This window comes from Tauraco erythrolophus, chromosome 6 (genome assembly GCF_009769465.1).
Source record: "Tauraco erythrolophus isolate bTauEry1 chromosome 6, bTauEry1.pri, whole genome shotgun sequence".
NCBI lineage: Eukaryota > Metazoa > Chordata > Aves > Musophagiformes > Musophagidae > Tauraco > Tauraco erythrolophus.
Window position 1 is genome coordinate 53,796,784 of NC_141470.1, and position 26,131 is coordinate 53,822,914.

At 41.5% G+C, this 26,131-nt stretch overlaps 1 protein-coding gene across 8 annotated transcripts in view; it reads right to left on the reverse strand.

Moving 5' to 3' along the window:
* FOXN3 (forkhead box N3) overlaps positions 1-26,131 on the reverse strand; it is a 230,669-nt gene that overhangs the window by 20,150 nt on the left and 184,388 nt on the right. For 6 of the 8 annotated variants that reach the window (XM_086613083.1, XM_086613089.1, XM_086613084.1 and 3 more), the window contains exon 5: positions 10,898-10,963. The exons of 1 other annotated variant lie outside the window; for it this stretch is intronic. In XM_086613083.1, the coding sequence (XP_086469209.1) occupies positions 10,898-10,963 (66 nt within the window). The remainder of the gene's footprint in view (positions 1-10,897; positions 10,964-26,131) is intronic. One more of the 8 variants, XM_086613088.1, reaches the window with a different exon arrangement.

The following is a 26,131-nucleotide window of genomic DNA, read 5'->3' on the forward strand; positions in this document are numbered from 1 at the left end:
CAGTCATGCTCCTCCAGCACACAGCCAGGTCACAGCTGAGCCTCTCCCATCCAACGTGGCACACTGATGCCCCGACACTGAACTGCGTAGACGCTGGCCACTACGAGTGAGAGATTTCACTGAGGCCTTTTAACTTGGTTGTGTATCAAAAACTACAGCTCTGGCCAAGATTTTAACCTACAACCGAGTACTTCTTTTCTATCCAGGCACATTTGTGTGCGCTGCTCAGCCTAGGGCAGCCAACCTCCCAGCTGAAGGAATAGCAAGAGGAAGAACTACCAAGGCACCATCAAAGGAAGAGACTGTCCTTAGCAGGTCCTCAGCATTTTCCTCCTCCACTGTGGGATGCGGGACTACTGAACACAGCTCTTATCCTAGGCACTTACCAGGGACTTATGCGTAATGCCATTCGTTTGCACAGCTATTATGTCCCTTCAGGTTGGAAGAGTAACCTCCAACAGCCTCAAACCAAACTTGCTGCTTTAACGTCCACAGCTAGCCAGTTTGCTCACTTTTTCTTTACTGTAAGCCACCATTCATATCGTAACTTCCCCTGATGGGGAATGTCCAAAAATGATGATCATTACTCTGGATTGTTTTTAACAATACAGATATTACATAAATACATATAAGATAAATGTAAACCATATCACTTTATATACACCTACAAAATTTTATTTTTAAAGAAATTACAGGGAGATTAGAAAAATCATTCAGCCTAAGAATCAACACATACACTTTACATGCCCAACTTCAAACGCCTACACCTGAAAATATTAGTGTATTCTGAGGCAGAGAAATACAGGGTCAGAAGTACATGATTTCTAAGCTGCTGAGGTACATTTCAACTTCCAGGCAACACAAAGCCAGATCCACAGCTCCCTTCTTGCTATCCTGATGCTCACCTTGCTTCACTCCAGGCCACATAGATTAGTTCTGGGAAAATAATCTTCTTTCTCCTGATGGTGAGAGCACATCATCCCCTAATCAAGTCCTGTCACTGTGTTATACCCATCCTTGCTTTTGAGCACCTCTGAAGAATAGGTCATTTATATTTAGGTGCTTAAGTACAGCCTCAAACGGCTAAAATTACAGAACCTACTTTATAACTACTAGGGTCAGCTTTCAATAACCAAAATGATTTAAAAATTGCTTTTTGCTATTTATACTTCACTACTTTGTGCACTTCTTCCTTCAGCACTAGATTACGAGAAAGTGATCAAATCTGTTTCACTCAGGGGACACTATCAGGCTTTCAATGCTCCGATGTTTCGGTTTGTAGATACTGTAGAGGAATGTTACCTTGCTAAAACGTCCAAAGTCTGAATTTCTTATTATATTTGTTTCAACAGCATGACCTTAAGATCGCCAAAATACCCGTGTCATGAAAGAAAAGCAGTCTGCTCAAGGATATGGCTAACCTAAAATGTACAGATAACAGGTAAACTCAAAGCAGCAGATAAACCTGCTAAATATCAAAATATCAATAAAAGACATCATTTCCACTGGGCATGGTTTTTCCAACAGGCTTTCAAGAGGGACAGATTTCGTACTGCACTACGCAGTACAGTTTCTCTACATTTAAGAAGCCCCGTTAAAAGAAATGAACCATGAGTTTTGACCAAGAAAGAGCTAGGAATTTTATCTTTAATCTGATACAAACCATAGAATTTTATATTGAAATGAAACATTTATTGCATTCACACAGAGCCACATGTCAGTTAGCTATGGATGTTGCCTAAATGTATATACACACATACAAACACACACACAAACAAAACTTCAAAGCAAACACACTGAAAGTTTTACTGTAGAAAGAGAGCAACAGGCTCCTTGATGCCCAAACTCTTCTTTCCACGGTTATCTAATTATCCTGGGCTGTTGGCAGAGTTAGCTGATGCTTATCTTACCCTCTCTCCTCTCCTACCTTCTCTTTCTGCCTTATTGACAACTCCCATTGCTTCTTTAAAAAAAACCCTCTTCACTTCCTCATCACTTCTCTAAAAACACTGTCTCATGTCTTTCCTTTTTTACCTTCTCCGAGCTTCCTTTTTTCCTGCACTCCCATATATACAAAATACATTGCTAAGTCTCATGGTTTAAACTTTCTCTATATAGGCATCCCCTCTCGAACCCATCCTCCATCTTCCTCAACTCTGCAGGTTTGTAAGTCACGGTGTGCTATTCAGGAACACATTCTTTGAAAGCTTCACATTTAAAAACATCCCCACCTCAACACACATATTCTCTACATCTTCCCTTTAGGAATTAACAACTGTTCTAAAAAACCGAAAAAGTAGAAGTTTGCTGTACTTTGAAAATACCCCAAAGAGATAACTTGGTTCCTATTCCTGCCGATGAAATTTACTTCCATTACATCTGGTCTGTTCAGCATGCCAGCACTCATTCAAAGGCTTCGGTAAGACTCTTCGTGCCAGAAGGGACCTTAACTTTTCTCTGAAGTATGCCACAGCTCTGTATATTGAATTCACCCCTCAGAATTCAGTAACTATCTCAGCTTGCAACAGCAGTGTTATTGCTACTGATTTTTACTTTTGTTTCCCAAAACTCTCTGAATTTACGATGCGGCAATACCACCACATCACTAGTTAAGTTATGCAGACAGACAAACAGGAAAGTTGTATGCAAGGGGTCAACTGAAGAAGGAAACTGGGTGATGCAGTGTGTCCTTTCAGTAAACATATGGAACCATAATGAAAAAAACCCCCACCAAAACCAACACAACTTGCTGGTAAATTAGTTTCTGTAGCATTCTAAACCTAACAGGAAAAGTAGGATCAAAATAATTCAATAGTAGAAGTTATTAATTTCTAGTTATCCACATAACCAATGTACCACTGATAGACTGATCTGTATTGCTCACGCATCTCTACTTAGAGCATTTAAAGCATCAATATCCATCCTTCCCAAAATGACACTAATTACTTTCTTTTTAAAAAAATCTATGTATATAAACTGCTAATACATTGTCCCTGCTACCCAGACACTTTCCCTGCCTTTGTACAGGCTGTATGAAGATGGCTATTTATTATCCAAGGAAATGTTTTCACATGTTGGTACTTTTTGAGTGTTTGGATTATTTACTGGAAAATACATGGTGCTTTTATTTCAAAGATACATTATGCCTTACAAGCTTTAATTATGTTTCAAAACCATACTTTGAGGCGAGGTATTTATATTTTAGATTGAAGATTCAAGGTGTGGAGGTAAGATAATTTACTCTAAGCCATATCATCAATCAGTGCCAGTCTGGACTAACACCTTACGCTCCAGACTCCTCTTTTCTCATGCTTCTTTAACCAACAGTACAGACAGGTTACATGGTTCCCAATTCCTAGGCAGAAGTGTGAAATGTAATTTACACCTTTCCTGTGCAAGTGCCGAGAGACATTTATGTCTTAGAAACTCAGCTCAAGAAAACAATGCAAAAAGATCTGTGCATCTCTTTGATAAAGGTTTCCTCTCTCACAAAATTTTCCTAGTGAAATGCAGAGTCTGAAACCACAAACTCATTATTCACCTTTCAGCTTTCATCACTGCTGTTTTCAAGGAGGCATTGGACCTCATTCTGCTCTCAGGAAGCTCAAATCCAGGAAATACTTCCACTGGAGTAGAGTTAAACCACGTACAAAGAACCTGCCCCTAATGTGCAGCATGAAGAGGGAAGTTATTTTTGGATCTTATGCTGCTCTGGTGGAATTCCACAATCTCAGTAACATCTGCTAGCACTTGAAGTCTCCACTGGCTAACTGCGGAGAGAAGCAATGCATCCAATGTCAAAAATCAAGACTGCATCTCTGAAATCGTCCAAGGGGGACAACAATCTCTCTTTTGTAGCAAACTTCCATATTACAGCTTAACCGACAATAAAGTGAATGCCATGTAGAAGAACATACCATAATCTGAATCCGTCAAAACACTATGTTCAGGTAGTGTTAAAAAGATACAACAGAAACCCTCAAAAATCCAGTGTTGTTTTGTAGTCCATACTCAGCCTCTGGAGGTGGAACATAAGTAGGCGACCACATGATCACTCCACAGCCAGTGCAGGACTGTTTTAATTCAGAGCATGGTCTTGTGTGCACGTTAGCTGAGTACAATATCCCATACTACGGACTTCTTTCATCACAGCCCTCAACAGATTGCATCCATAAACTCTTACTTGCAAGCGCGAATACAGGTAAAGCAAACTTCTCCCATCCAGCTGAGGTTACAATGTCATCCAAGGCCTTCACAACACTCAATACCATGTTAGACTGGGTCCTTCCCTGAAGATTTGCTTGTCTTACACACAATACAGCAATTCGGCAAAATTGAAATGGAAAAGGAGGAGGAAATACTCAATGGATAGAGTTATCAGACACACTGACACTCCAACAGCTCACTAAATAAGGAAACCAACTTCTTGGTTAAATGTTGGCACATGGAGTTAAATAAAGTATCAGCACTGAGAGTGATTTGTTGTAAATCAAGGAAATAAAAAAGAAAGGGGCAACACACACGTTCTTTTTGTCACCTGGGAAACAAGCATACTCTTCATTAAACTGTCTAGCTCAAGGTAGCCAATATTTAGACTAGTGAAGAAGACTGAAAAATATTTATTGAAAATGAACTTTAAAAGAGTGGAATATTAGAGTAGGAAGGTATCCTGTAGGGACTGACTGGTTCTCTGCCTCTTCTGTCATGATGTGGCATATACATTTATCTCGGGGCTCTCTTCCCTGGCCCATCTCTTATAGCAAAGAAGACAAATTATAGACAAATTATATAAAGAAAGCAAATTATAGACAAAAGATATTGAATTTCTGCTAATATGTATCAGCTTCAGCTTCTTTCTGCCAAGCTCTCTTCCAGGACAGTGTTTAGCAGAATACTTTATCTCATGCTACAAGAACTGAAAATAGGAAATCGCTAATGATGTATAATTGATGGGACACCAGAAGTTGCAAAAAGCAAATGTTATCTGCCAAATGTGTAGCTTTATTCACTTCAACTGTCTTATCCCAGGCATAAATTTAATGCTGTTTGCCTAACTACTTCTATTTTACTGCTCAAGGACAATTTTACAGCTCTTAGATTCCATAGTCCGTAGTCCTAACAAACTGCAAATCAAGGATGCATCCAACAACCCATATACTCTGAACAAAAATTTGAGGCAGGGGGACAGAAGTGTATCCTGATAATCCTATCACACTCATACCTTGTCTAAGGACATTTAATAAAAATTATTCAATCTTCCGAGTTACTTTTTGTGTAAGGAGAAAACCACAGCTAGCAATTCTTCATTTTGGTGATGCTGGAACTGCTCTACAACAAACTATACCATGCTGTTAAACCAAAATATGAGGAGTAGGGAGAAAGAACTGTTTCATAAAAATAAGTTTTATTTCCAATTCTACTTCCTTACTTTAATGACTTAATACTGAAACACTGAGGTAAAACAAAACAAAACTCTAATAGAAGTTGAGGACGCCATTCTTCCCAAAATCCCAGCAACTGCAAAGTTTCAACCCTATGAAAATGTCTTTTCCCAATTTTGACTTTGATACAGAATTGTCAGCAAAAATGGCTTTATGAAACATTTTACTGTCAATGATTTATCATTTCCTGATAAAGAAAGTTAAGCTGGAAACTGTCTAGTAAGTTATAAGTGACTTGTCCACAAGCAGTACAAACAGAACATTACAGTTATCAAGTTTCATGTACAATAAAAATGTCCCAAGAAAACAGTATGTTCTATTTGATCCTATCTGGAGAATTTCTGTCTGTTATTAAGGCAATTTCATATCAATTTTTTGTCTCAATTCCTGTAAATATATCTTCCACATACACAATCCACTTGCATTAGCTTAAAAAGCAAATTTCATCAGGGTACAATTTTAGAAGTATAGAGGTACAGTATTAGTAGATTTCTCTAGGGAGTTACTTCTCATCAAATTTAAAATGTATGTATGTATTTTGGGTTTTATATGCTTTGAGATAAAGATTAATAACGATTTCCAAACCAGAGAGAAGTTGATCTCACCCTTGGAAAGCCTGCTTTTTAAGAAGCTCCCAGCAAAACTTCATGCTCACATCTTCCCAAGCATCTCTATCCCAGCACTTCAGTCTCCTGCAAGGAACCATCCACAAAACCAGTGTTGCAGTCTCCTGAAGGCCACCACTTTCCAGCTAACCTGGGTGAGCAGTGGTGAGCAGTACTGAAAACAGAAGATGGATGTTCAGAGCCGAGAGGACTCAGTTTTCTGGTTTCTGCCCATACCCTTTCTGCAAGCACTGTTTATTGCTGTTTGCAGTATTAAACTTCAACTTGAGCAATGTACTTACGTTTATGTGCAATTCCCAAATTATATAGCAATGGGCAAAGGACTACTTATGAATTCAAAGCTATGTATAATACCACTGAGTCAGGAGCTTCTTGAATTATATCAAGATTTCCAGTATCATCACTTTGTCCGCAGCGTTGTTTCTCTGGCAGTAGCAGCAGCAGCAATACACTGCACACGCTCCCTTCCTACTGGTCCTTCCCTCAGAGCAAACGGTTTCAAGTTCAGCATGACCTCACCAATTAAGAAGGTATTGCTCCTTAAAATGCTTACAGTGATTTGAATCTCAGGACGTCCAAACACACTGCAAAACCACCAAAAATAATCTCCATTTTATGTGTGGCAAAACACAATGGTTTGGCAAGACTAAACAACATGCCCAGGGTGCTACACTCCTAAGAGCTGGGAATGCTACACTGGAGTAACATTTATTTTTAAGATATTGATAAGAATTGAAGTATTGAAAGCGTTAGCAATTGTACAAAACTAACCCATGGGCTTCATTGAGTTAGTAGCCATGACTTCTAAATTGAGCTTTACCATTTGTTCGCCATCTCCTTTTCCTCTGTGAATTAGAGTCCCATCAGGGAAAACAGGCCCAGAAATTTGATGCAACTTGCCCAAGATGGCCCAGCCAGCACCCCTGCCAGTCAAAACACAGTTTTCAATCCAAGTCACGTATTTTGGAATTAATATTCACATACTGGCTACTAATAAAATCCAAAGTATTTGTAAATTATGATAGCTGCTACTGAAGAAAGCAGGTATTTCAGTTGCTGTTTCTTTTTAAACATAACTGAACCACACAAAACTTGATGAAATACAAGGACTTTCATAAACTGAAGCAAATAAAGTACTAAAACTATGTTCCTACATGCCCTTTCTTAGCATATCACAGTATCTTTCACGCTTTAGTCTTGCTGCCAGCTGGATTGTATGCTTCAGTACAGTCTTGCTCAGAGCTGGCTACTTTGAACTTCTGCTTTTAGTTACAATCTTGAAATACTTTGTGAAAATACTGCTAAATGTTAATATCATAGAATCATAGAATGGTTTGGGTTGGAAGGGACCTTCAAGATTATCTAGTTCCAATCCCCCTGCCACGGGCAGGGACATCTTCCACTAGTTTAGGTTGCTCAAAGCCTCATCCAACCTGGCCTTGAAACACCTCCAGGGATGGGGCATCCAAAACTCCTCTGGGTAACCTGTTCCAGTATTTCACCACTCTCATCGTAAAAAAAATTCTTCCTTACATCTAATCTAAATCTATCCTCTTTCAGTTTAAAGATGTTAATACCTGCACTATAATTGTATTATTTACAACTTTTAGTGACAATGTGAACAATCAATTTCACGAGTCTACAAAGTAAAACTCCAACAAACACAAAATAATCCTAATAATGGTGTTTTACTCTTTCATTCTGCCATTTTTTTTTTGCATGAAAACTAGAGCACAAAGTGATTAGGGTAAATGGTAAGCAAATGTTTGTGCCAGCTCAGACATCGTGTCAAGATTTCATATAAAAGCAAAAGCTGATTTCAGAATTCATGTGTGGTTGTTAGCAGCGTTTCACACATGGGTATCGAGTTTTAAATGGTCATTTAAAATTATAAAGCTAATTAATCAATCTGTTACAAAGCAGGAATACTTTACTCCGTATTTTCTAACGTCACTGAGATAAGATTCCTTTCTGACAGACTGTATTAAAAGAATAAATTTTAATAAAACTTTGAATGATGGCTGTAAATAACTTCATCTGAAAGATGCTTTTAGCACCCACTTTGCCTAGATGAACAAGGATTTTTATCCTGCTTGAAAGGTAGCTTTTAATCCAAGAAGATGCCTTCAAAGTCAAAAGCCAACAAACGTAACTGTCCACACAAACATGAATTCAGACTCTGCCACAATCTACTTTGGAGGTATCCACATTTCACAACGATAGTTAAATTTTTGTAGGACAGGCCTTAATGGACCGGAGTTTTAAACCTTCTGGCTTGTCAAGCTGTTGTACTGTGAAATGACACTCAGGTTCTGCCTCCATCTGACTTTGTTGTGGAAGTAACCGGCACATTCGGAGTCAGACTCTCAGACCAAAAGGTTGTTTTCAGTCAGGTATTAACACCTGCGGCCAAACTGGAAACTATGTCCCTCCCTCTTCAAATCTGGTCTTCGGAAGATGGGGAATTTTGCAGCCCTGATGGCTTGGGCACAGGCTTGACGCCACAGTCTGATATGACAAACTGAACTCTAAATCTTCAAGGGATGAAACAGAACCAGCATGCCTACCGCCCTGATTATCCACAGCTTGAGTTACAGACCACTGTAGTCACTGACAGAGCAGAGAATGAACTGTGAGCTTCTAGACGATGCTCAGCATTGTGATGAAATTTTTATAGTCCAATTGCCTTTTATTTGAAAACTAATTTTAAATGTGATTTTTCATGCAGTTGTTTCTTAATGTGCAGTAGTAATTAATTTGCTTTAAGTTGCCTAAGATTTTCCTAATAGGGTAGGTAAGTGAGACAACTGCAACTCATAGGTCAGGCTGATTTACTTCCTCAGGTATCCATTCGCGCACACACACAAAAATATTTCTCCTTTGTAATTTAGAGGACCTCTGAGGTTATGATAAGAACTTCTGCCCTTTCCTCCTGGCATCAGCCAATTCTACCCAATGTCTGGAAGGATTCACGAACTTCTGAGCAGACCCTGCATTTCAGTTTAAAGGCACAGAGGAAGGTCTCATTACTTGTGGACACCAAAGAGGGAGTGATGTGAAGGAGGAGCCACCTTTCTGTTTTCATGTCCCTCTCGCTTTTGACATCCTGACACAACAGCCCTCTGGGAAGGTGATGTGGGGAGAGAGATAGCCAGACTCATAGAAGGCTAGAATTTCCTTCCTCAGAGTGACCTCTGCAAATTAAAATAGCAATAAGCCATTGGTCAACTTGCAAGCTATGATCTCTACAAAATGACAGTGCCCAAGTCTTCCAATCACTTCCACACAAACTCCTGTAATGATGGTAAACGTGATGAAAATCTGCAGTGTGTTTAGTACATGCAGCTTACTATGGATCTCCTCCCTTTCTTGTCTGCAATCTTCTCCTGCTCTCTAGTTCTTCCAAGAGTTCAGATTACCTTGCATTTTCCCCATCCTTTTCCGCGCATGTACTGCTTTATGTCTCCTTCCCTCTCTCACATACCCTTTTACCCCTGCACTCTCATTCTATCCCAACTTATTTTCCCCTTTTCTCTGCTCCACAAATCTGGCTTCTTTAAATTTCTGATACTTTGGATATCTCTCATTTTCTTCTTCCTGCTAAGCCAAACGATAACCTCCTCTCCCCAATAAAATCTTTCCTTTTTCCTACCTACATTCAGCTGGGATTGCTCGCCCTTTTACTGCACACAGTCCCGGAAGGCTGTTTAGGACAGGAGGACAAGGACCACTCTTCTCTCTTTCCAGAACAGAGAGTTTATTGGTACATCACGCTCTACCCCCAGAAGAGCTTCTCAAGAGGCATTTCTCTGGCAGGGCCACAAAGCAGGCTGACAATAGCCTTCTTCGGCTGCACAGGAAATGCTTTGATGGTAACTGACTACCCTCTCCAGCCAGAGTATCAGAGTGCAAATCAAGGCTTCCCCTGGAATTCGGATTTGGTTGCCCAAGCTAGAACAATAGTGGTGATGCTAGACAGGCTTGATAATGGCTTCTATTTTAACTTCTGCCTTTATTTTTTAGAGCTGCCTGTCACTCGGCATTACTACCGTGCTTGCTGACCAGCGATACGCTTGTTTTCTTGTTCTCCCTGCTTTTGTGCAGCTGTATTCCTCTACGGATTCCTCTAATACCTTCACTGCAAGCTCTGTGAGGCAGGATGATTCCTGCTTTATTTGCACGGCCCAGTCCAGTGGGGTCCAAGGTCCCTTCAGTGATCTGTTAATACACAGCATCAAAACCTCGGGTCTAGTCACAGAACAAGGAGGACAGTATTGGCAGGAAATGAGACCTTTCCTTGCTCCCTGGAGCCTGCCTACTGCCTTGCATCAGACAGAGTAAAAAAGCAAACCGGGCAGGATGTGTGCAAGGAAGGAGTTGAAACAGTGCCCAAATGAATGGAAAGTATCCAGATGGCTGTGGTAACTCACACGATGAGAGTCAAATCAAAACAAAATGAAAACAAAACCATATGCCATGTATCCTTTGCTGTCTTGCTCTCTTTCTCTCCCTGCCTTTCTCCTGGCTCTTGCCCCAGGTCTTTCTATCAGTACAGATAATAGTATGTAACTCAATTATGTGTATGTCATGAATAACAATAACCTCTCTTTTACATTAGAGATCATGGATTACTATTATTCATGTAACAAAGAATGTAACATGAACCACAAAATTATACTCATGTAAGGGTCAAAGAAGTTTAAGGGTCTACAAGGGAAGTTGTAATTCTTCATTAAATCCTTCTTTTTATCTGGTACGCTGTATACTTATAAAAGAGAATATTAACTTTACATGTCTATGTTGCTATATGCTATAGAAATATCTACTCACAACCTGCTTGTATCTCAGGGGGAGTATTCAAAAGCATCATGGCAGTGGCAGCATCAATGTCAGGATCTGGAAAAATCAACCAATAAATACATTATTTACAACTGGGCTAATCTTCTTGCCCCCGTTGCTAAGCTATAGGTTCAACCAAATCTCTGCAGTGAAAAGGTGTTAAAGAGTTCATTATTCAGAGAGCTCGTTGATCACACATTGAATTTAGCCCCAAACTTGCATGTGATCCCATTGCTACTATTAAGTACAGCGCAGTGATGAATGTCACCAAGCCATACTCTTGCGTGCATGATACCTTCACTGTTAGCCTCATGAATTCACTGTTTGATCTGTAGAGAGTATTTAGATTTCAGTACAAAGGATCTGTGAAAGCAGGTGCAACATCACAATTTGGAAGAAACACACAGGAATGAGCTGACAGTAGAGTGGAAAGCGGAAGGAACAGCTACACCTGAGCAAGTACAGAAGATGACACCCAGCAGTCATTTTGATTTGTCGATAAGGATTTCAGCGATGTTCGAGAAAGTGTTGGAAGCCAAACTGCTACAATTAAGGCGGGGGAGAAAAAAAAAAAAAAGGAAACCAGCATTTCATTGAAGCACCAACTTATTTGCATCTTCATCCATTGTCACTTTAATATAAGCAAAAATCATTGACTGGCTGCTGTTATTCTTAAATTGGTTTCTGAATCCATCACGAACAGTCAGTTGGCAGATGGTAAGTTACAGAGACAGAACAAAATATGATCCTTTTATAACTATATTCACTTGCTTCACACACAGCAGCTCGGCTGCTATGGAAATGGAGGTAGCTATGACAACAGTAAACAACCCCACAAAGGCCACTGAATAAGCTGAAAAGAACATCTGCCCCAGCAAAGCGTCCCAGCTGCCCTGGGGCACAACTTGCTAATCGCGCGGTGATGCCGTGTGACAGAGAAAGCCGCCTATGCCATGTCCAAGTAAATGAAGTGTGCAATTGAAGCAGACATAAAAACGCACACCCTGGCCGACTGCTGCCTCTGTGCTGCTAAACTGAATAACTAATGAGTATGCGTTTGCTGTTTGCGGTGGGTTTTTTTCTGGCTTGTCAGTATTTATACTAAATTACATACCAAAAAATTCAATTTACTACTAATAGTTTCATGGCACTTTATTTTGGCTATTATGACAGAAAATTACTTTCCGCTGTTAAAAATGTACGTATATTGTGCCTTTATATATTTCAAATCTATTTCCCGTAATGTGGTGTGGTATAAAGCCCTGCAATTTATTAACAATACAAATGATGTAGAGAGGATTTCAATATCTGCTTAAGCAAAATAGAAATTCACTTGACTAGTTAAGAAAAAAATACAATTTTTATTAGTTTAAATATTAACTACTTTTCTGTGTGGAGCTAGAAATGCACTTCTAACGGCTACTCTACTATTTAATTGCTGAAACTGTAAACAGAGCAACAGCGTAGCGGGTGTAAAACTGAAGTGGAAGCAGCAGCAGACTAAGTCAGTATAAAAGGCGCCCATGCACTGGAAAGCAGGTACTTGTTTGTGTCCTGGACAGGCCAGCATGCTCTTTTCCAAAGGTCACCAGCAGACTCCTCAGAAAAGCAGCTTTACCAACTTCTGTTCATCTTCCAAGTCTGAAGATACAGCAAGAGCAGTATTCCTGCTGCAAGCATCTATGCCCAAAGTGCCACTTCCTAACAGCTTTACTCCCAAACATATGCCATGTTGCAGGGGTGGGTCCACACACCACACAGCGAGAGCCTCCCTTTAGCCAAACTGAAGAGGGATAATCTATCTAACATTAAAAGCAAGACAAAAAGCAAAGAAGCCTGAGAAATAAAGCCAAATCGAACTGGAATTCTTCCGTCTCTTTCATACCAAAAAATCAGTAGAAGTTGAATTTACTGCACCATAATTCATACAGTCAACTTCAGCATTTGTTTATTGGCTGTTCCTAAATTTTGTTTTCTTGTTTTGCTTTAAATAAGGTCTCATCACTGAGTAACACAGTAGCATAGTTAATTTTACTGTTGAAAGAATAAAAGGACACAACCAGAAAAAACACATTTCCTGCCGACTGTGGGTTTTGCCTGCGTAAAACTCTTGTGCTTTGAGATAAAACAGATGCAACCAGTTTATCTTGAAAGGTGCATTCTTAGCCTTCGGACCAGTAGTGCCGCCACGGTGTTTCTGTAACGACTCCACAACACTAACCCGAGCTGTTTACAACACACGGCTGCATCCACAGCAGCTGTACTCCAAAGCACAACCATGATTCAAGCCCATCCACATCTGCGATGGCGTCTACCTCTGTTTCTATTGGTATATGCTTGAAGAAACCAGATAGCTACTCCATGCCTTGGCAGATGTAAGACGGCTTGGAGACACACACCCAGGGTAGTGCCAGTAGGATCCAGGACAATGTGCTTCGGGTTGCTCTCCTGCAGAGAAGATAGAAGAAGGAAGGAAGGAAAAAAAAAAGAAAAAAAAGAAGGGAAAAAAAAAAGGGACTGCAGAAGGCAGTCAAGGACTGAAGGCCAGCAGTCAGAGACCACACAAAGAGGTGCAGAAGCAACAGAAGCAAAGTCCAAGGGCAAACTGAAAGGCCAGTTCACTCTTGCACAGCATTTACGCTCGCCATTTGTAAGTGTTCTCCAGAGAAGGACATCAAGAAGAAGAGCCAAGAAGCAGTCCTGAGGAGCAGCAGGGAAGAGAGGTGAACGAAGGGCGCCTTTGCTTGGACTCGAATCTCCTGCCTAGGCTCCTGGTACCCACCAGTGTCCCCACGCTGACAACCTTTTCCCCACAGCTGGTGTCTGCGTGAAGTCTCTTCCATGCAGATCCTCTCATTTCTCACAGTAAGGGCTGACCTCGCATGGCAGCCCAACCAGCCTGGGAACTGGATCCTCTCCCTTCTACCCACCTGCCTGCGTTTGTGAAGCTGTGGATTTCAAAACTGAGATCTCTGCCCTGCCTGAAGTCTGCGATCAACACAAAGGCTCCTGAAGTTATTAACAGTGGGTGGTTAGTGAAAAATGATTGCAGGAACATCTTTCCCTAGGAAACCAGGTTAAAAATAACTACATACAAAGTTCCGGAATTTAGAAAATTAAGTATTTAAATGAATGCATTCTGGTTTCTTTTTGCTAATTACAGTCAGTGGTGAATTGACTGCATACACAAACTGTATGTTCATTTTTTTGCTAGTTGTAAGTAGATGTGCAGTTTTCCCAGTGAAAAAGGAAAGTAAGGAACAACAAAGAAGAAGAAGGATTGTGGTTGTTGTACGAAGAAGGAAGAGTACATCAAAGTCTCAGGCAACATCGGAGAGTGACAAAAAAATAATGACAAAAAACTGCCAGCAGCCACAGCTCTCCCTGACAGACGACTGCTGTCTGTACACTCAGTGCTTCATGCTACAATCTGAAGTTTCAGTGCTGGTCCCTCAGCCATCAAGTATCCTTCACAGGGTATCAGAAAGGACCTGGAAGAAACCCTAAGCACTTACACAAACTCGCAAGGCATGAAAGCATATATCCCAACGCAGTTCAAAGCCAACAAGGGGCAGGACTTCCACCACAGCTGCACTACCTCCCCTTGCAGCGGGAGCCCACTGTTATTTTTGCCAGCGTTGCTTTCAAAGACAAAACTTCTTTTGATGAAGACAATACGAATGAAGGATAAGTCACAAACTTCATGACAGGTCTGTTCATTCAGCATTTTAGATTCAAGACACTATTCTGCAAAGCGTTCAAAAGTGAACACCAAATCGGTAAACATCATCTAGTTCTTTCACTGAGGAACTAACCTACAATTTATCACTCCGTGGAATTAAGATCCAGTGCACACTGTCAAGACGTGCTTTGAGCCAAACTTGAATCTGCATGTTACTTGTACAGATCAGAATCTGTCCTGCACAGACATGTGAAGTGGCGAAATAGTAGGCATGAAATATTTTGGCATGACATTACATACAAACATTCAGCAATGCAGAGGATAACCCTCAGGTAGCTGTTTACTCTAGAATCAACAAAAAATAATAAAACCCAAACAGTGTACCTGAGAAAGCCGGATGTGACAGCTGTCCTTTTATTATGTTTGTGATCTCTGATTCGAGCTCATTTCATAGAGAGATGAAGTGTTTTATAGTAATTCATATTATTCTGAAATTTTTATTTCAAACTTTGATCTGATTTCACTGAATGCTTCAAATCCATCCTCTTCCAATTAAATCGTCATAAAAACTAGAATAACACAGTCCCTCTTGATTTTGCTAGAGGGTATTTATTTTTACAGCCATACTATAAGGTTTTAAAGAAAATAGCAGTTGAAGCGGTTCAAAGCAACCATGGCCTGAATTTTCCAGCACAGATGCCTACAGAGAGGCACTTAAGATGCATATTTAGGTATTACTAAAATGTTACTGCCAACTGACGTAAAAAATATAGTTAGTAAACAAACTGCACCATCTGTACACTACAACCATTGCCATGTTATCTCATCAGGAAGGAATTTATAAGATCTTCTTTTAATTTAAAAGTTACTACATCTAAAATAGAACTATTTTTGTAAAGAATTTCACTTCATCATTCCGTATGCTAGTTTTCGGCCCCTTCTACGTCTGCCTCAGCATCCTCCACTGCTTTTTTTTCCATTCAAATGCTCTACTCTAGCTGGAATGCATAAAAATTACTGAAACTGTATTCAGAAGATAAAAGACCAGTTTATTCCTTTTCTACGAGATCAGTCTCTATACTCCCTGCCTCAATTCCTAGCACAGCCCATTCCTGCACGTTTTTTGTGATTCGATTCTTTGATATTTTCAATTTTCAGCAGCAGGAAAATGTTACAAAAGCAACACTCTGTCTTCCACCTTTTACTTTGGGCTTATTAAACTGCAACAGAGCAAATAGCAGCTTGCTCCTATTTAACTTGTCTGTTAAAAGATATGCGTTTCCCCTTCCCACATCATGATGGTTAACCTTGGTATGAGTCAGGTTAGGTCAAAGACATAGAGAATTATTAATAGGGTGAAGGCTTTTTTTCCCCCGTGGTTTTTTTCCTGTTTTTAATTTATTTTGCCTGATGACAGAATAAGAACATAGGTATTGAAATAAAACTGCAATGTGCAAGACAGAAAGAAATACCTGAAGAGAACTGTAAGTACCGTAACTCTCAAACTCCTTGGTGTAGGATGCCACTGAGTCCACTTCTGAAATATTTAAATAAGGTTTAGAAGAGCTCTTAAAATAAACAGAATACTTGTGGAAGCATATGGTAAATCTACAGGATTCAGAATCAAGATCTTGAGAAGAAACAAGAAATCATGTTCATACCTCAACAACAGTGCACAAAAGACCAAGAACGAGAATTGTGGAAGCTATATAATAGAGGCCAGGAGGAAGCAATTTCACTAGCAATACAAAACTGGTCTGGCAGCCACAGTGGTTCTCCCACTCCTTTGAAAGGATCTAGTATGAGACACTGAAGAAGAAAGGTACGGGTCGAAACAAACCAATAATTTAAGTTCATTGCAGCACTGCCAAGTAAGCTACGGCATAAATTATTCTGAAAGGTCTAACTTCCCAAAATACAGAAATTTGTAACAGAAACCTTCTTCCTGCTCCTCTATTTTGTTAAATTTGTATCATCATGAAGCTACACATACAATTTCCATTCTCTAAAAACACCATTTTATCATCTGAAAACCGATAAACAAACAGTTACAACATATATTCTTGTTAAAAATATTAGCTTTAATAAAAAGAATGGCAGGAGAAAGAGTTACAGAAGGTCTTGCACACGTCTGAAATCAAAGGTTCATCTATCATTTGGAAAGCTGTATGAAACTAAAACATATCATCCTAACTTTTCATCTCAGTAGTAAAGACTAAGATCAATTAACTGTTAAAAGAAAGACTCACAACACTGATATATATTTTACCAGTGCAAGACAAAAATCTTTTAAGAGACAGCTGACTAAAGAGAGAGAATACATCTTATACATAAAAATGGCATACTGTAATACATTCTCTGCTTAAAAACCGGGCGGAGATGTTTGCTTTGTTTTGGTTCTTTCTTTTTAAAATAATTTTTCATTTTGGTGTATATTACTGGCTAAATTTTCAGTGCTAAAAGATGTGAAAATAAAATTTACCCATCACAAAGGCAACAGTAAAGTCCTTTTTGACTCTATCCAGCCTGCGCAGCTTGTAGTACAGAGAACACCAGCTGGAAAAAGGACTAGCCACTAAGCCTAGCACAGAAGAAGAGAGAAACAATTTGCTGTTCCATCATGTACTTACCTAATTTGTGATCAGGAATTTCGACCATCTTCTGAGCTGATTGCTGCAGCTTCAGCTTCTACAGTGGAAGACGGGATTATGAGGGCTGTAACTCCTTGCAGCCTTACACGTTGCACACTTTTTTTTTTACCAAAGGATACACATACACACAAACACACATGCTTTTTGTCCCCAGTTATGCAGATGTGTGTTATCTCTAACTGGGACATCAAAGTCATCACTGCTCAAGCTCAAGCTTTCATGATGTCCCTGCTGCTAACAATAGGTTTTTCTTCCAGCAAAGTGGGAGAAATGCTGGCAGGAGGAAGCCCCCTACAAAACTCTGACAATTTCTGACCAAATAAAACAAGCCTTATTGTCCCACACAAGTGTTTGTTGTAAGCACTCATTTCCTTCTCATGCTATTTCAAAACAGATTTGTGTCCACCAGACCTTGAGAACTGAGTCTGTCTTTAGGTCCAGCAAGTGCAGGTCACGCTGACTGGAAAAGAACCAATGCATCTCACATAGCCTGAGCAACCCTTGGGGAAATGCTTACAGTCATCCCTCCATCTCAGCCACTGGTTCTGCGGGGAAAAAGGGGCTTTTGAGTATTGCCACTGCAAGATGAGCCTTTGGGAGGGCTTCAACCAAACATCCCAACTACTAGAACTATCACGGCACAACCCACAGCACAAACATGGCAAGGGAAGGCTTGGGGAGGTGAACATAAATGCCACACCTGTTTCAAGATCCAGAAAGCAAACAGGAAAACGTCAGATAAATAGGAAAACAACAGTGAGAAAAGTATTTGAGGGATTTGAAGGAAAAAAAAATGCTACTAATGATGAGACAAGGGGTCAGGCATGCGACACCATCAGTGAAAGGACAGTATATAGTCTAACTAGGGAGCCAAATACAATCTAAAACCAAAAACAAGAGCAGAAAAGATGAACGAAAAACCCGGCAGCTAAAATAGCTGTGTGCTAATAATGCAGGCAGAGTGACATAATAAAAGAGGAACTCAAGGCGCTAGTGTTATTACAGGAAAATTCACAAACAGGGTGGAACTGCAATTATTATTGAAACAGGTGTCAAAAGGTCTGCGCTTTTCAAGGAAAAGAAATACGGGTTTTATATGGTAGGATACTGTCATGCAGTAATGAAACCACAGACTTTGGAAATAGAAGAAAATGTTTGGAAATGCTATGGAAAGATCATCAAAGAATATTTCTAAGAGACACTGGGTCTGCTCTTGACTTCCTGCACCAGATATGGATCTGAACAGAGCTCTGCATCATTAAAGAAATGGGAATTACGTCAACACAGGAGACTAACTTCATAGCACAGATTGGAGAACAAACGCTATTAACCATGGCAAGGCCAGTTATTCCTGGATGTGACAACTGACAAGTTTCTTTATCCACATTGCTGAATGAACAAAAAGAGATTTTTTTCTGCCCTTTATCTTAAGTAAGGAGGATGACTTTGAAACAGGGGACCACAAAGTGATTCAGTTTAGATTAAGTGGGAAGGATAACAGCAAGCCTAATTTTGTTCAAGATCTATGATTTCGAAAGAGCAAGTTTTGATGAGCTAAATGGTTCCTCTGGAACCTCTGGGAAACGGACTGGGCTGAGGAATTCTAGATCTCAGCCTGGGGCAGGCTCCAGTTCCTGCAAGTCACTGCATGAAGAGCTCGTTCCAACTTGTACACTGAGAAAAGGAGGAAAGAGTCATTCTTTGAGAAAAAGAACAAAAAAGCTAAAAAAACAAGCTGGGCAACTGAACCACCACAGAAACCTACTTTAGAAGAGAAAACAGGGAGCTTGGCTTGCTCAGTTAAGCAAAACAAAGGCAGAAAAGAAGTAAGATTCTATCAGAACAATGAGGTGACCATGGGACGCAGTAGGGAAACGCAAGGAAGAACAACTATCGAGTTTAAAGACAGCTTCAGTAAAGCAACATTGACTAGTAATCAGAACGCTTCTAGACAACAGAGCAATAGTATTTTGGGAAACTCTTCCAACAGGAGCTGGAACAAACTAAAAAGTCCGAACGTGAGTTTTCAGAAGTATTTAGGCAGCATTGCTGCTCACAATGTAACCAAGGTAAAGGGTCTCTCCAGATGCTGATTTCCAAACTGTGCTTCTCTAGGGCAGGTAACCCTCTATGAAACTCTATGACAGAGAGGGAAAGAGCTCAAAAACACAAGAGTGAAGAAACTATGCCAGTGGAAGCCCATGTGCACAGAGGCTCATCTACATAAACTTGCAGAAGCACCAGGATGATGTCTGACACTGCAGGACCAGACCTCACACCACTTCATGACAAAGCTGACTTGCAAAAAGCTTATGGGTAGGGCTATGGATGCACAGGACCCATGTCTAACAGATTCCAGCGTGCGATGTGCCCCGAGCTGCTCAACTTGGGTGGGATGCCTGAAGCTCAGTGGCTATCTGCACTTGGAGGAGAGCAGTGCAGAGCTGGAGCCGCACACCTGACAGTCAACACAGCGTGGAGTGGTGATGTAAGCCCATGGCTGTCACACGCAACTGGCCTGAGCTCTGTGGCACCAGCCTTAAGCCTGTAAGCAAGGTTCCCGGTATAAGGAAGCGGAATGGGCCAGAGGCTATTCCAGTAGCACTTGAACCACAGCACTACGAAGGAAAGCTAGTGAGCAAGCCACGTGATACCTGGCTTGTACGTGGTCTCACCTCTCCTATTACACTCCCATGCCTGCATATAAACTTCTGTTCAGACTCTTGCCTTCTCTTCTGCTTTCCTCTGCAGGACAGTGGAGCAGGTCCAGGCAGGAAGGTGCAGAGAGGTGCCAGCAGGCAGAGCCTTGTATGCAGAGGACTGGGAGAACCAGAGAGAAAGGACAGTGTCCCACAGCTTAGAGAGGTCTGTGCACAAAGGCTTCTTTGTGAACCTAGGAAAGGCTAGGAAAATCAGTTGCAAACCCAACAGTTTCTGCTCTGGTGTACACCATGCAATCCTGGATGTAGGCAGGGCAGCTAGAATTGCCACCAGAAGTATGCTAAAACCAGTGTAAGCATGCCAAACCAGCAGGTACACAGACAGACAGGCATGCAGTCTGCCAGGGCTCAACACCATACCGTGCAGCCATGACAGCTGGCCCAGGCTTGCCCTCCAGTTCTACATTAGGGTGTTTTTTCCCCAGGAGAGACAGTGGATAAATGGAGGTGTGTTAAAGCTAATTCTTGAGTAAAGTCACACCTGAGAGAAACTTTTTGCTTGTAGAATTATGTCCAAGACAAACAGTCATATCATAAATAAAGAAAAAATATAAGTCTGTATCATTTACTTCCCTTCTTCCTAAGACTGAGACCAACTAACAGTTACTAGTATGAATCAATCAATAAGTAAATAAATCTAATTACTAGTTTTGCAACGCTATTATTAAGCATATTTAAAAACCCTGCTGGGGCAGCTTTCTCCCTTGCCAATCTTTTGCAAGTCTATCCCCATTAAAGACCAACATGACTAGACACAAACTTTCCCAAAGAAAGGGAAGAAGACTAAAGCCTGTTTTCCATCGGAGAACTTGACAACTGTTATTTTGCACTGCTGCGAGTCAGCCCCAGTCTGTACGTTGAGACGCTAAAGACTCGCGCAGGTTCTGTGGATGATGGCTGAGCACTCTCCACTGGGAGTGATGTTTAACATGGCTGGAACAAGCTGCTATTCTGCTTCTCAGAAGGAAACCAATGGAGAAAGGAAGACAGCCCCAGCTACACTGCCATCATGTGACAAAACTGGTTCTGCTCTTCCTGCAATACTCCTTCCAAACTTCTTTAATTTTCAAATAAAGAAAATGACAGAAGAGCAGGAATCTAGTGTTTAGGGCCTTTTGACTTCTTTTGCTGGAGAGCTTCCCAAGGAGGCTGAGAGGCGAGACACAGGCCAATGGTAAGGCAGAGCAGGAACTAACACAGTTTTAGAAGAATTATTATAAAGACGTAAGAAAATAAAGATAGTCCTTAAAGATCTTGACATTGTAGACACTGTAGATGTCTACAATAAAGATAACCAATGGAGTAGCTGAATTACTTTCTAATTACAACAATCAATATTCTGAGACTATATTGGCCCTTTTTGGTGAAAGCTCCTGCTGAAAGCAACACAGTGAACATAAGCTGTCTGAACACTGAAGACACGTTAAGAGTGAAACGAGTCAGCCTTAGGTTAGGGCTTTAACTTAGCTTAAATAGCACACATAATAATAGGATTTATTTAAAACAACTGCAACACAGTTTGTTTAGACTAAATATTACATCCTAGATTTTAGGGATTTTTTGTTTCTTACTTCAATGTTTCATAGAAGAGATTTTACAGAAGGTACGTTGCAAACCTGAAAAAAACTATCAAACTTGCTTTCGCTTACATTTTTCTTGAATTCAGCTGCATATGCACCTCAGATCTTCCACTAAACAACTTGCTAATGCAAAGATTTAGTACCATCTGTGCTATATAGTAGCAAACTAAGTTAAATATTGCCTTCGCTGGAATTTTTTACTTAAACATTTCAAAAACAGAGGAAATATGAAATGCCATGAACCAGAATATGGTGAGAGAATAATTCACTGGAGTCTCTAGAGGGCGAGCACTAAGGCAAACTTTACAGCTACATCGTATTTATGTAGCTCCTTTCTACCCAAAATGGTTGAACCAACCTTTTACTTACTATTATCTGTTATGTTTTCATTAAAAAAGAAAGGGAGACGCACAAGTCCACTTCTGCCAACCTCTGATCTGCTACGAATGATCCTGTTCAAACTCTGTGGGCTCTTAATCACTGCTAGCTGACAGGCAAGGTTATTGGAGGAGTAAGGAATGGGCAGAATACAACCTGAATTCCTTTGCAATCTCTTTCAGATCCTCAGCTGAATGGTGCAAAGTGCATTTACTTCACAAAACAGAGTGGGTGAGCTAAGGGGCTCTCGTTCCGTTCTCTTTATGTGGTGAATAGGGACCCAATCAATGGCGTGCATAGGCTGTGCCTAAGTGAAGTTTCTGGACATTTAAAAAAACCCACAAAAACACAACAAAGAAACCAAGCTTTATCCAGATAGTAGTGAGAGCTGAGGCTGTAATCCAGGAAAGCATTTACATGTGTATACAAGCCAGAGAATGAGTAGTCCCTGTGGAAGAGGATCAGAGTACCAGCATCCTGCAGGGCTCAGCCCCAGACTGGAACAGCTGGGCAGCTTAACTATAGCTCCGGACAGTTTTGTAAAAACATTAGTGCTTTCATTAACAAGAATCATAGAATCATAGAATGGTTAGGGCTGGAAGGGACCTTCAAAGGTCATCTAGTCCAACCCCCCTGCAAGGAACAGGGATATCTCCAACTAGATCAGGTTGCTCAGGGCCTCGTTCAACCTGGCCTTGAACGTCTCCAGGGATGGAGCATCCACCACCTCTCTGGGCAACCTGTGCCAGTGTTCTACAACTCTCATGGTAAAAAATTTTTTCCTAATATCCAACCTGAATCTACCTCCCTCTATTTTAAAACCATTACCCCTTGTCCTATCACAACTGGCCCTCCTGAACAGCCTCTCCCCATCTTTCCTGTAGGCCCCCTTGAGGTACTGGAAGACCGCTATAAGGTCACCCCGGAGCCTCCTCTTCTCCAGGCTGAACAGCCCCAACTCTTTCAGCCTGTCCTCAGGTGCTCCAGCCCTCTTATCATCTTCGTGGCCCTCCTCTGGACCCTCTCCAACTGGTCCATGTCCTTCTTATGTTGGGGGCTCCAGAACTGGACGCAGTACTCCAGGTGAGGTCTCACGAGGGCAGAGTAGAGGGGGAGAATCACCTCTCTCGACCTGCTGGCCACGCTCCTCTTGATGCAGCCCAGGACGCGGTTGGCCTTCTGGGCTGCAAGAGCACATTGCCGGCTCATATTGAGCTTCTCGTCCACCAGTACTCCCAAGTCCTTCTCCTCAGGGCTGCTCTCGATCCATTCTCTGCCCAGTCTGTATTTGTGCCTGGGATTGCCACGACCCAGATGTAGGACCTTGCATTTGGCCTGGTTGAACTTCATGAGGTTGGTACGGGCCCACCTCTCCAGCCTGTCGAGGTCCCTCTGGATGGCATCCCTCCCTTCCAGCGTGTCGACGGCACCACACAGCTTGGTGTCATCGGCGAACTTGCTGAGGGTGCACTCCATGCCACTGTCCACGTCACCGACAAAGATGTTGAAGAGGGCCGGGCCCAACACGGACCCCTGAGGGACGCCACTCGTGACCGGTCTCCACTTGGACATCGAGCCGTTGACCACTACTCTCTGAGTGCGGCCACTGAGCCAATTCCTTATCCACCGAGTGGTCCATCCATCAAACCCATGCCTCTCTAGTTTAGAGAGAAGAATGTCGTGCGGGACAGTGTCAAAAGCTTTGCACAAGTCCAGGTAGATGATATCCATTGGTCGACCCTTGTCCACCGATGCTGTCACCCCATCATAAAAGGCCACCAAGTTGGTCAGGCACGATCTGCCTTTGGTGAAGCCATGTTGGCTGTCACCCACCACCTCCTTGCTCTCCATGTGCCTTAGCATGGTTCCCAGGAGAATCTGCTCCATGACCTTGCCAGGCACAGAGGTGAGGCTGACCGGCCTGTAGTTGCCTGGGTCCTCCTTGTTCCCCTTTTTAAAAATGGGGGTTATGTTCCCTCTCTTCCAGTCATCGGGGACCTCGCCAGACCGCCACGACTTCTCAAATACAATAGTCAGAATGTTCTTGTGCCATTCTCACGGGCACACAGCAAGGCTGGAGAGGAAACCACTTTTTAAATAGTCCCCTGCAGCTCCCCAGTGCAGCTCGCCATCGCCGGGAGCCATGTCCTTGTCCCTGCCAGGGAGGAACGGCCACCACTCCAGCCAAGCAGGCGGCATGAGAGAAGCTGTCCATATACTAAGTATGAAGTTTTCTTGTCAATTTTGTGTTTACAACCAAATAGAAAAATGCCCCACATTTCTTTCTCTATTCCAAAATTTCAACAAATTCTAGTGAGAGCTGGTTTACTGATTTTAACCACGAGTTTCTGTAATCCTTGTCAGTGCAGCACATAGGCAGCTCTCTGGCCTGCTGCTCCATGTACGTACAGCAAACGGTTCATGCTAACGTTGCCAGCTCAAATTCAATTTACTAGCATGATCTGCGCGTCAGATCTGTGCATCTGGGAGAGCAAAGCACTGGCTGTCTGGGGAAAGAAATCTTAATAATGTTTGATAATCAGATCGATTACAACAAAACAAACCCGAGAGAACACATTTGTCCTGCCCCACTCCCCATCTCTGCCTCTCTGAGTGCTGATCTTTAATGATCGCCTGCCCTCTCACGGGAGAGTCAAACAGACTGACTACCCACCACCGTACAGAGGCCCTCCTGACTCATCTTCTCATCACCCTTCCACAGCCAAAAGAAGGAGAGTTTCCAAGCCCCCAGTGCCTGGTGAAGACTTCCCTCCCTGCTCATAATCTCTCTGCTTCTTTTCTGCCTGTCTCCAGCAGGGGGTAGAAAAATCTCAAAGTATAAGGGCGGCAGACCTCCAGAAAAGCAAATGCTAAAAGAAAAAAGCTCCCGTTTATTTTTCATTTTAATGCCATCACTTATTGGCAAACAGCTGTCTTGCACACAGTCAGGAATAGAACTGAAAACCTTACAGGGATCCTTTCCTCTCCCCTCCCCTAGCACACACCTGATGCCCCAATTTAGAAACAATTATTCATAAATCTGGTGCAACACTTTGTCCAGTAGAACAAAAACGCTAATGGTATGCATTACAGTCTTTCTAGAGCCTCTGTTATAAAAGCCACAAACATTCTTCCATTGGGAACACACCAACGAAAATATTTCTATTTTATGCAAAATTGCCAGTGAAATTCCAGTGAAGTCAGAGACCTGGTAGTTACAGGGCTCCTTAGTGCAGCAAACGAAGTGTGAGATTCTATAATGACAATACAGTTATGGAAAACAGTGTAAGGCCTTAAAATGGTTGGAGTTAAGTCGTATCACTCACTTGTTTCAAAGGAGACTAACAATGGTAATTATGCCTGATTAAAAATCAATGTTGCCAGACTTGATATTGGCTGGGAAGGGCCTGGAATATATAAACCCCTGAACTCTTAATGCTGGAAAGGAATTGAGCTACATCTTCCTTTATCAGGGATGAATGTAAGCAGCTCCCTTCCTTTCAGTTTCAAGCCAAAGTACCTGGAAACATGTTTGAGGTCGGTTTTTGGATCATTACTGGGTATTTTAACAGATGTGTGAGGATGTTATTTGCAATTTTACACAGAACTTATTTACAAAGTTAGTTTTAGAAATGGGAAAACTTCGTTTTTTGCTCCCCTCATGTCAGCCAGCAACATCAAGTCTGATCTGGCCCTCAATCATGATAATGCAGCACAGGCTTTTTACTGATGGGTCTGCTCTAAGATTGCTAGAAAGGATGCTGATGAGTATTAACTATGATGTCTGTCATTTTCTATCTTTGTGTAATCCTACAGCTCTATCATTATGATAGCAAAGTGCCTCTCAGGAGTTTAAACATTGCAATTCTCTCCTTTCTTTCCAAACTTTTAGATTAAGTACACTGACTAAGGGTATATGCGTACATTGAAGAAAGAGAGACACACATACACGTACAAAGTACTGGAGAAAGAGTGCAAAAGGTAGAAAAAATGATTTTTTTCAGCAAAACCTTTGACAACACTCTGGCTGAGCATGTATCCTACGTGAACTCCATCTCTCATGGTCCTCAAAGCTGAGGCTACATTGGAATGTAATTACCGAAGGAGGTCACAGCTTTTCAGGGGAAAAAACTGCACGAAATCTCTTGGAAAGCTTTGACTATTTGGACAACCATGTTGGCTTTGCAGGCTGGAAACTAAACAGATACATTCAT